The sequence below is a fragment of the Haemaphysalis longicornis genome, unplaced genomic scaffold (assembly GCF_048455015.1).
Source record: "Haemaphysalis longicornis isolate Haplotype H1 unplaced genomic scaffold, Haemaphysalis longicornis Haplotype H1 scaffold_10, whole genome shotgun sequence".
Classification (NCBI taxonomy): domain Eukaryota; kingdom Metazoa; phylum Arthropoda; class Arachnida; order Ixodida; family Ixodidae; genus Haemaphysalis; species Haemaphysalis longicornis.
In genome coordinates this window covers 106,627,099-106,639,297 of record NW_027526204.1, presented here as the reverse complement: position 1 = coordinate 106,639,297, position 12,199 = coordinate 106,627,099, and the positions used below count along the sequence as shown (strand labels likewise).

The 12,199-nt window shown below is 45.4% G+C and overlaps 1 protein-coding gene across 1 annotated transcript in view; it reads left to right on the top strand.

Annotated features, from left to right (window-relative positions):
- The window catches only part of LOC144159059 (sushi, von Willebrand factor type A, EGF and pentraxin domain-containing protein 1-like), a 119,432-nt gene that overhangs the window by 103,783 nt on the left and 3,450 nt on the right, over positions 1-12,199 (top strand). The window contains exons 6-11 of the mRNA XM_077690316.1: positions 373-540; positions 3,294-3,482; positions 5,861-6,049; positions 7,800-7,868; positions 10,069-10,141; positions 11,532-12,113. Of these exons, the coding sequence (XP_077546442.1) occupies positions 373-540; positions 3,294-3,482; positions 5,861-6,049; positions 7,800-7,868; positions 10,069-10,141; positions 11,532-12,113 (1,270 nt within the window). The remainder of the gene's footprint in view (positions 1-372; positions 541-3,293; positions 3,483-5,860; positions 6,050-7,799; positions 7,869-10,068; positions 10,142-11,531; positions 12,114-12,199) is intronic.

The window sequence follows — 12,199 nt, the reverse complement described above, 5'->3', positions numbered from 1 at the left end:
AAACACTTCACCAACAAAGCACGAGACCAGTGTACTATTTTGCGAATGCGTCCAGTATCGAAATACCAGTCCTGTATACTCATGCAATACCAATAACAGAATGATGCTGCTACAGAGATTGCTGAGTGTGGAAGAGTGTTCATGATCACTTACAGATGGTGTACCACCGTTATGCGTTCGAATGCAGAAAAGTACCAGTGTGGTGACCCCGAGAAGCCACCCAAGTCGTACACGGTCCCCTGTAAAAGATACCAGTGTTGTATATTCATGCAATACCAATAACAGAATAACGCCGGTACAGAGATTGCGCAATGTGGGGAGTGTTCATGATCACTTACGGATGGTGTACCACTGTTGCGCATTCGAATGCAGAAAAGTACCAGTGCGGCGACCCCGAGAAGCCACCCAAGTCGTACACGGTGCCCCTGTCAGCTCAGGAGATGGAGTACCGGTGCGTCTCTGGCTACAAGCTATCGGGACCCAGTGTTCGGACCTGCTTGGAGACGGGGCAGTGGTCAGCAGCCGCGCCTCGGTGCCTCGGTAAGTGGCGACCATAGGTCGGAGGCACCTGCATTATTGTAAACGCGCTAGGTTGTACTCAAAGACAGAGGGGCAGGAATGTTGGAATGACAGAAATACGGTATCCCAGCTTCCTTACATAGCTGTAATAGCCACAAGTCATGCAAATCCATCCAGTGATGTACCTGTCTTGATTTCCATAAAATGATTATCTTACCTGCACATGTCCTCGCATATATGGTGTGTATTCACGAGGTCAATCGACCCCTGGGGGAAAAGGGTGGTTTAGCTCCCATTGCTGTACCACTGGTAAAGGTAGTTCGAACTGTGAAAGAATTTGCAAGAAAACACAATTTCGCAGCGAGCGAGAGGTGGGTTGTAAAGGAACTTTGGATGCTGGGAGCGGAGATGAGGAGAGAGGGTGGTGGGAGAGGAGGAGATAGAAAGAGAGACAAAATACCATCAGGTTACAGGCACAACACACCACAAAGCCTTAAAAGATGCTGTCATGCAGTAAAAGTGAAGTGAGCTCATAAAGTTGTTCCAGTAATTATTTAATACCTGCCAGAGGTGTGCACATGTCAATTGAGGCATGTTGCGAGTAAAATTGTATACTATTGAATACGGATAGTAAAAACCTAATTAAATGGAATCAAATAGTAATTTGTAGTATGGATATATTTCCGTTAGTTTATATGAAGCCTCTAAATCAAAGCTACAAGAGAGATAACTACATGTCCAGACTGAGCACGTCCGAGTGTCCATGCGCTAGTATTGCTTGATTAGAAAACAGCAGAAAAAATTACAGATGAAATAATTATTAATAGTAAAGCAGTGGAAAAAAAACTTAGCTCACATTGCCTTGAAAAGTGCCGTGGGTTCCTTAACATGCTGTGAACCCAGGGAGTATGTATATACACTCAAACCTCGTTATAGTAAAGCTGTAGAGGAGCTGTAATTATCTTGTTTTATCCATTGTTTCGTTATATCAGTTAAAACAGTTTGCGGAAATGCATGCTCAGTTGGGTGCCAGACTATAAGTATGCAATCAAGGAAACCGCCCCGTGGCCCACTGTACCGCTACACGACCATGCATGTGACGGAAACTCAAGGGAAGACAAATATTTTGCTTGCTCAATGCACATACTGCTTATTTTATTGTCCGCTAGACATAACTGGGAAAAAGTGTGTGATCCTCCTTTGTTTTGGATGTCGCAAGCGAAGGACTTCCTTTTCAACGGTGGCCACCGCGTTGGCGCCATTTTCGCCGTCCAAAGAAATGACGTACAAGGTCAACCACATCGACTGCCTGCGACTGTGTTGGCACGTTGAACGTGTGTGCGTGGGAGACCGCGGTGTCTTCGTCATCGCTTGTGTCGGTTTGTCCGGTGACATCCGCCACAATAGCATCGTTGAGTCAGCTCCTTCATAGTGTCCATGTAGTGAGAGAGAGGGAAACTACTTGCACCGCTTCTCATTGCCACCATGTTACCCACCCGCCTGCCTGCTCGCTACACCCCCCTGGATGAACAATGAGGATGGCTCACTCATCCGCACGTGGCGTGGCTGTGCATGGCACGAGGTCGACCCGGGACCGTGGTCGGGGTTTTGGGGGGGGGGGAGACTAATATAGTTCGTTATATCCATTGACAGGTCAGTTTTACTTCATTACAATGAGGTTTTAAATGCATGGTTCTCTGTGGATACTTCCAGGGGAATTTCGTTTACTTCGTTATATCCATTATTTCGTTATATCCTGTGACATTACAACGAACAATGAGTGTATCTGACTGGTCTCTCCAGTCATTGAGAAAACTGTAAGCATTGCCAACAAGTAATAACTCTTCATTGCTCACTGAAGCCTTTACATTCACAGGAAAGTTCTTTTCGGCTTATAAATGTTACCCAAGTAGCATTCCACTTCACCGAACACACACCTGCAGTGTTTGCATGCACTTGTTTGCACAGGGCTAACAAAGGATGCGCTGCACACTGACATACAAGAATCGCAAAGCTGAAGCGTGTAAAGCTTTTTTGCAGAGCTTCGGCCTAATGCAAACAAGCCAGCCCAAAGGGGAATGCTATGCGGTGAAGCTTCAAAGTTCGCATTGCGCACGGCAGAGCCAACTTTTATTAAAGCGAAGCTTTTTAGAGTCATCACAGATGTACGCGTATAGGCCTTGCAGGAAAGCCAACTTTCTCTGACGATGATGATGAATGACCGTGGGTGAAGTGTAAGAAGTGCTAGATTCCAGCTTCCTGTGGCCAGAATCTAACCTGGGTCATTCGGGCTATGATTCCAGCGTCGATTCTAGTGCTCCATTTCGACATGCTCGAAGTGAACGCCGGGCAGCAGGTAACCGATTTGTGCTGTACACCCCAAACCCAAATGTTAGGCCTACAGAGTGCAGCCGAGAGTTGCTGTGGGTATTCTAGAAAAGGGGTGTGTACCTCCAGAGTAGCACATACTCTGGATTGGGCAACCTAAGATTCAATGAGAAAGCTCCGCATTCAACCATCGTCACCATTAGGCAGAGGGGTGCAAGATTTCTGCTGAATTTCTTGCAAATTTCGAATGTTCGAAAACTTCGATCAAATACATCCTAACGGCACAGCCATGTTGCGAATTGAATCGAGTAACAAACACCATTTGAGAAGCATTTGAAGTTCCGAATATTCACACAGCTGCAGCTAATAATATCGTACGACGATGCCAAAAGAGCTAGGCTTTGCGTATTAGTTGAACACTGGATCCTCTGCTTGTGTTTGTGCAGAGGCGGCGTGTCCATCGCTCGGCCCTCTGGACAACGGCAAGGTGGCCGTGCGGGGCACCAGCAACGGGCGCACGGTGCAGGGGAGCCAGCTGATCTACACCTGCGACCCCGGCTACACCCTCGAGGGCAACGACACCCGCACCTGCCTCGAGGACGCCCGGTGGGGAGGGCAGCAGCCACACTGCCAAGGTCTGTGCAACAATCAACGCTGTATATGCAATCACAGAGGGCTGTGAGGTGTTGCACCCATGTAATACCAAGGTCAATGTTTGTTGAAGCAACCTTCCCAAGAGAAAATTGGCAGCTGGTCCCATCTGGTTTATGGTTAAATTAGATGGTCCCAGCTTGGATCAGCTAGTTCCAGCTGGGAATTTAACCATAAACCGGATGGGACCACCAGCTGCCATTTTCTCCTGGGGTTGACTCTTTGTAATTAGAGCAAGATGTTTATAAACGCTAGCTGAAGGGCGTTGTGGTTAAATCGATTTTCTTAAATCGATGTGATGGCTGCCTCACACATTACTACTCAGCATCACTTTGTCATATAAATGTTCTGTATTTCGCTTCGAAACTGCATTCCTAACTGATTAGCTCAAGTAACATTTAACTATATACAGTGTAACAGTTGCATTATAAGTACGCAGACATGAAGATAGTATGGTATACAGCAGCGCACTGGGACGACTGATGCCTAACATCGTAGGTGGCCTTGTAGAATGTGCAAATGATAGGACGCCAAGCAAGCACTGCCATCCATGAGTTTCATTGTCGAATGCTCCTTTCACAAGCAAGCATTTCCATAAGAGATGCTTAAACTCAGGGAAAGGGAGACAATTCACAGTAGCGCTATTTTTCCCTGTCCTCTTTTTTCCTTTAAGGATGCAGCGAGTTACGAGATGGAAAGTGTACTCACTTAAATTCAGGAGTCATTTCAATGCAGTTCTAGGGTTGTACAATCATTCACGTGAGTGTTTTATGTAGAACGTGCCAGCAATTACGAAAGGTAATGCACTTTATCATGTGCAATTCCTTCCTAACCTTTTTAATAAGCATGGTCTTCATAACAATCCCTGCAATCACCAAAGTATACATGTCTCACTGAAAATAAAATCACGTCAAGTTGACTGTGCTGATATACTCTACGGAGCGGCCACTACAAAGGCTGCTTTGTGTTTAGGTCACTAGGAACAACAGAGATTATCTCGAACATAATAACTTAACAGTGTGACAGATAGTCGTCCTCTACACTTCGGCGTTTTTCAAAGTGAGACAGCAAGAGGCAAAAATGAAAAGGACAGACACAGTAATGACACGATGAGTGCCTCATCTCTCGCAAAAGTTTGACTTTTAATTTTCCTTCTTTCGTTGGAAAGAAACACTATTCACAGAATAGGAAAAACAACTGAAAAGTGTCATTCCAAATTTTAATCCAATTGAGATACTTAGGTTATGCTTGCCACTGGACCACACTTGCACGACAAGATGTTGTAAGGGGCACTGGGCAACGAAAGCGCGTCACAATTAAGAATGTTATGAAAAAAAAAAACAGAAAAGAAAAAGTTAATTAGACAGCCTCTGCGTATATGTTTTGTGTCGTGGAAGACATTGGAAAAGTCCACTAAAAAGTAAATGAAACGGAATCTTACATCCAAGTGCAATCTTTCTTCAGCAAAGTTCATCCAGCCTGCCTCCATTGTGGACCCACACGTACACACTCACACACACAAAAAAAACAGTGATGCAAACAGAGGAAATGCATTTGATATAAAAATTGCAGGCAGAATTCATCTTCAACGATTGTCTTTAAATGCAAACCATTCTTAATTTGGGAAAATTATTTACTACTTCCACTATCTCACTGGCATCCACAGATAAGGATCTCTGAATTACTGTTACAGGAAATAAATGCTGTGATGTGAGTATGAGTAAGTGTCTATGCACGTGTGTAGCACTTGTTACACAAACAGCAGCTCTTATAGCGCATTCGAGCACACTTTTAATTGATAGGATACCAATAATCCAGGTGTCTCTAACTGGACATAGCCAAAGAACGTTTCGCATTAAAATGTTTTGAGTCGGCGTGAAGCATTCTATGAACGGACCGGTTACAAAAATTTGACGGGCAAGGAATGGACTACAGGCAGCACGAGAGTAGGTAGTCTGTGATCTAAGGGAGAGGCCTTTGTCCTGCATTGGGCTTAGAGGAGGAGAAGTAGGAGGAGGAGGGTGAGGAGAGGGAGAAGGAGGATATGATTATGATGATGATGATGATGCAGAAGGGGAAAGGTTTGGGCGTGTTGGTTCATAGTCACACAGAAAACAAATGATGCAAAAAAGCGAACATAAGACGAGGCATAGACAGCACAAGCGCTAACAAGCGCTAAAGTTAGCGCTAGTGCTGTCTACACCTCGTCCTATGTTTGTTTTTTTACCGCGGTTGTTTCCTGTGCGATGATGGTACAATCTTCCAGCTCCTACCAAACTACAAAACATAAAATGTGCGAGAAACGAGCTCTTGACACCCTGGATACTTGAAGGAACGTGTCTCTTTTCTGTGCACCTTGCAGCCGTGACCTGCGAGATGCCAGGGTTCGAAGTGGACGGTGGGACCTACACGCTGCTCAACGTGTCCACCAACTACGGAGACCTGGCCGAGCTCAACTGCCACCTGGGCTACGAACGGCAGGGTGGCCCCACCACCATAGTGTGCCAGGAGGACGGCACCTGGAGCAGCCCGCAGGCCTCGTGCATTCTCCGTACGTGCGCACTGTGTTTATCGACAGAGGTGCAAAACACATCACGGAGTAGAGTTCATCCAAAAAATTTGTTACCATCTTTTTACCCGCAAGAAACTTTCAGTTGCTACCTCCTAGATAAATTTACTAGTGCTGTTATCACATGACGTGAGATATACCATTTCTGGTCAGTTATAATTGTACCTGAAATTATCAGAAATGTAAACAGCCCCACGTATACAGCTGTACTGCCTCTGTCTCCGTGCTTTAAACTGTTTTCAATAATAAAAACTACTTGCCCACTCTAACTGCGACAATGTCAACTAAATACGGTTAAGAATTCACTGCTGGCGTCTACTTTCACCCTCACTTAGCTGAGTTTGCTTGACCAATTTTTTAAGCAGCTGTTTTACTTTGTTTCCTATTTTAATGCCCCTTAAACTTTCGCAACAACACAGCGAGTTGGGCGTGTTGTTAGGTGTTCGTTTTGAAGTTTCTTTTTGTTGTTAAAAACCCTAATAGAGCCCATGGCACAAGAAATGTATTGCAGCAAAGTGGAGAGCTGGGCAGGTTGGTAGCTGCCCATCTTTAAGTCTGTTGAAGCCTATGACGTTTTGTGCAAGGGGTGAGTTGACGTTCTTTGTCACTTAGCATTCAATTCACCATTATTTATTTTCAAAAAATATTGTTAAATAAACGCCGTACATGTATAGAAAGAGGGAGAGAATGATCTTTAATGAAATTGGCAATGTCAGCTGAGCTAAGCCGTCTGGCTTGCTACGCCAGATGAATGCGATGACAATTATAATGATGAAGAGGAACACATATGGTTTTATAATACGTAATAAAGAAGACGCCGACCACAAAAGAAAATAAAACAATGACATTTCGACCCCCCAAACGGGAAGGAAAAGTGTCCACTAATGCCCTCGCACAACATGCACAATTGTCAAACCATGAGATAGACTGGGGCAAGGCTTGTGTTGTCGCCACCGAGAAGGACTTTGCCTCTAGGCTGTATCTTGAATCTATAATGATACAGATAAACAAAAACATTTTGAACCGCACTGACGGCAATCTTCCCCCCGCCTATGCAAGGTGTTTAGGTCACGTGCTTCAGCCTACTTAAACTCTTAGCTTTCTGTCTCTGCTTTTAGCGAGAACAAGGCTGCTGTTCGTGTGACCGAAACATCATTGCTTTATTTTCTCTTGTGGTCGGCGACTTCTTTATTACATATTTTAATGTCATTCCTGACCAGACGGGCGGCCGTCGAAGCCTATTTACAAAGTCTGATCAAGATTGTGTTTTTTAGCTACGCCAATAAGGCTTTTGAAGTACATGTACTGACAGTGTGCAAATGATGTGCTCAAGTAGAGGTATAACAGGCTCTTCTAAAAATTAGCATATATTATGGGTGCACAGTGCATGCTCTATACCCAGTTAAGGCATTACCAAAGACCTAAGAAATTTAATCTTGGGGGTCATGTACAGCACCGTCACAAATGCGGACAGGACTTGCATTTTAATTGCAGAGTTACAAGCGATAAAATTACATGCCTCTTATGCATGGGTGGTCGCTGCACATTACTGGCTTGTATGTAAGAGCCTTAGTCAACTACATTGGCGCCTACAGGTACAGAGATCAATCATACTACAGACCAAAATAGTGACCGATTTACACAAATAGCGGAATGCAGGTTCCCAAGCATTTACTGATGTTCTCTGCAATTTGTTGAACACACGTTTGTTCCCTTTGTTCCATTCTCCCAGGAGAAATGAAGCAGAAGCTGAAGAAGCAGCTGCCAGGGGCAGTCAGTGACACAAACTCAACACTAACCGGTGAGTGTGGTGTTTAAAGACGTGTCCAAGTGCTTTTTAGTGCTTTTGCGAGGCACCCCCTACTCCTACTTTTACATGCAGAGGCTTACGTAAGGGGACTGTGAAATTACAGTGCAATAACCATGTTACGTAGTCTTTGTCAAAATTTTCAACGTGTCCAATACCTGTATGCGAGTCCCATGTGCCAACTTGAAAGTCAAGTGCAGGCATTGAGTGAGATTGCTGAGCACCACTACAGGTGTGTAACAAAATGAGCAAATTATGGCCAAAGTGCTGTGTATGCATAAACGTATCATCACTGAAATAAATTATAGCATCGCCTGCAGCATTTGGAATGCATTCAGCTTTTGTTGCGGAAAAAAGAATGCTACGATAAACAGTCAATGTGAAAAATGTTCGGCTGAAGCTGCCTACAATAGGTGAATGGGGGAAATATACTTAGCTCCAAGAAAAAAAAATATGTGTCTTGTTGGCGAGATACAAAATCTGCCTCTGTAAAATCAATACGTGTACAATAGACATTACTATTCCAGGGGTGAGACAGCCCAAACAGATTTGGGAGCAGTTTTCGGAGCAGCAAAATTTCGATTTTGGAGCAGAAGAATCTTGATTTGGAGCAGTTAGGGACATTTAATACATCGTCTTGTGAGCTTAAAAAATCATTATTTCAGCAATTTGCAGGGCCAAGTGCACATTTCAATCAGTTTTGAATACACAGAACACTCAAACAGCCTTACCTGAAAGAGTTTTTAAGAGTATCACAAAGTACTAACTGCACTACCTTTTCCTTAATTGGTGATATTGTGTTGCGCCTGCACGCAACACTGACAACAAAACTGCCGTTAACATTAGAGAGTTTTAGCAGTCCGTCTGTTCTGTTGGTTACTTTGTTACCGGGTTCACCGGACCGGTCTGCGCCTGCGCGCGCGGAAGGGCGAAGAGGCGCGGGCAACTGATCCCCCTACGGCTACGAGTGCCCAAGTGCCCAGACGAGTCCCGGTGAGCACGGTAACTACGCACACGACGGAACAGACGGACTGCTAAAACTCTTATCAAATTTAAGGGCTCCGCAATTGTGGCGTTCTTTTTTTCCTGTTTTAATGCTAAAATTATTATTTTTGTAATCCTAGGCTGTGTTGTACGAACGACCGTAGTCACGGCAACAGTTGAGCAGCTTCGAGCTAACGGTCGCATAGCCCTAGCCCAACCAGCCTACCCGTTTCAGTCCCCGGGGCGCAGGTTCACCCTATGGTCATTTGAGTAGCGTTAATGTTTAGCCACCTAGATTTTGGCATTAAATTTCACTTTGCATACATCAAGTGTTATAGTCGCGTTCTATGGCAACCGTGTAGTCCTGCAGCTATTGGGCGCTGCCTGAACAGGTCGCGGCGCCGCAGCACAGCCCGCAACTTTCGTGTCGACCGTTCCATCCCCGAGGGTCGCGATCGCGCTTCGAAGCACAGCAACACCTGAACATTTTACAACAGCACTACAAGCCAAAAAATTCACTTCACGAACCCGATTATAGACGCGCGCACCGCGTTTCGCACTCAAGGACAAACCACGCCGAAGTCGTAGGCCCCACATTTCAATGAACTTTTTTTCGAGCCGCCACACTTCCCGTAATCTGGCACCAATCTCAAACCATATCCTTGCGTTAACGTCACTGTTCAGAGCCACAGCAGATAGAATGAATAGACTGGAACTCAGCTGATAGCGTAAAATAAACCAGGGAAAATATCGGCGATACGCACTGAGCGCGTTGGTAGCAGCCAGATCAGGCGGCGGCCATGTTTGTTGCCACAGCAATGCCTAATCGAGAAGGCCGTTTCTGCAAACCCGGACGGAAAGCGAATCGAGTTTTAGAAGCTATCGCTTGCTTCGTTTCAGTCTTTCTATTTGTGCCATTTCTGTGTTTGCGATTGACCGACGATAAAAGCGGTGACAGGGATGCGGGAGGCTTTTGTCCCCGCCGAAATTGACATGAGCATCAAAATCCGTGCCGTTGAGGCTCTTCTGGAGCAGTTTGGCGCAATTTTCGCCATTTTCGTGCTTTTGGAGCAGCTTGGCGCAGGAAAATGGAATTGTATCAAAAAGGCGCAATATGCGCAGCTGTCTCACCCCTGCTATTCAAACTATACCGTGCACATGCACATACAGGCTATCAGACTTTTTATTTTCTTTTTCTTTTTTTTTCCAGGAATGGTGACAGCCATCATCGCCATTGTGTTCCTGTTCATACTTTCCATGTGCATCCTGCTGATACTCAAAAAGTAAGCAAACTGAAGGACCGATGTACTACACTAGGGGCATGGTGAATGTAGTGTCACGGTAAAGCTACACCAAACTCTTGTTAAGACAAACTCGAAGGGACCATGCAAGTGTGTTCGTCTGATCATAGATTCGTCTTAAGTGGACATTTTTTGCATCGTATATGTTACAAGAGAGCAAAAGTGTTGCTTGTTTCGACCATGAAATTTGTCTTAACCGAGTTTGTCTTAACAAGAAACTACTACAGTAGAGCCTTGTTATAACCAACACTGATATAGCAAATTATCAGCTATAGCAAACTAAACAGGAACTTTGGTTGGTCACAAGAGGTTCCTTTATTCGTGGACACTGTGGAAAACATCATCCTGCTCAGTGCTTTGAATAGCCACCAGACAAAAATCACATCCTTCCTTGAACAAAAATAGAAACACAGGCCAGTTTTGTCAAATGAACTTTGTTCTTTTGTAATTTCCCGTTTCATGTTCTGGTTCGTTGAGCCTGAAATGCCACTAGGAGAAAGATAAGGGTTACCTTGTTTATAGTAGGTTTAAAGATTAAAATCGTGCGTTTTTGTATCAAGGGTTGTTGCGGGGACCAGATTACCAGTTGGTTTGAACCAATTTTTCGCTCTACTGTTGCAATGAATATCAAATATAACGAACTAAATTACTGTCCCGATACTACTTCGTTAAAACAAGGTTCGACTGTACAATTCCGGAATATGACACTGATTGAGTCGTTGGACATCGCTTGAGGGTGAATGCCACAGTCAGGGCATAAAAAAACAAAAAGAAGCATCCGGCATTGCTACATTGAGGAGATTGAATAAGTGGTGTAGAACAGTGTAGAATGTGACTAAGTGGTATAGAACAACAGTGGTGTAGAACGACAGTGTAGAATGTGACTATACCATTCCAGTTTCTTCTAGTATAAAGTTTGTAGCTGTAGAGGCTGGAACGTGCATAAGACAACCAGCTCAATGTTTGCCTGGAATTTGCGTAATGCTGATCAATGCCAGCACAGGAGGTCTGGAGTGCGTGAAGCATTTTGCTCCTCTAGATTACCGCAGGGTGAGGGGAATCAATCCAATTCAAAGGCTGAAGCAGTTAGCTTCGACATCGATTCTAATATCTGTACTTAAATTTTTCTGCCTGCGAGGGGCAATAATTTGCTCACTCCTTTACTCAAATGTTTTCAGCACCCGTATGTCCGACATTCTTTGCAGTATTTGGTCCGTGCCACTAATGGCGAAAAAATTGCACACACGAAGTAAATTTAAGCAACCTAAATTAACCAAGCTTATTTACGCCTTCGAATGTTTTTACCCTGCAAATAAACGTGCATTTCTTGTTGCCGCGCTTTCTGAGCCCGCAAAAACCTTTCCGGATCCAGGAGGAACTACTTCTCAAGGGCCAAGGGGGGCCAGCCTGCCAAGGTTCCCGCCACGGGGCTGACCACCAACAACGGGAGCGCCAACATCTCGTACACGGACAGCAGCGCGACCATCTACCAGAACGAGGACTTCTACATGGAGATACCGCTCAAGTCCGCCGCCGCGCAGCAAAACGGCGGATCGACGACCGCCACGCACAACAACAACCACCTGACCAATGCCGGCGGACACAACCACCACAACCACCAACGGCCGAGCAACCACCTCAGGACGGAGAATGACCGTCGCAAGAGCCTCACGCCCAGCCGCAAGAGCTCCTTATCTTCGAAGGAGAACATCTACGAAGAGATCGCCCTGGCGTCCAAGGGTCGGAGGCTCTCCTTCGGAGGCGTCACCGCTATCACAGCGGGACCGACTCCGAGTGCCAACGTCACTGTCGTTCACTCGGAGCTGCCCGCGACGGGCGACGACGACGACGATTACGACGGGCGAGGCGACGACGAGCGGGAGCCGTCCCCAGCGCTGTACGCCAAGGTCGACTTTGATCAGAAGCGAAAGTCGCGGCTGATCAAGGAGCAGAGGTGAGTTTGCGAATGATTGTTTCTTCCCGAATCGCATGAAGTACTGACTACAGTACCTTAAAGTACTATACACCTCATAGACAGGG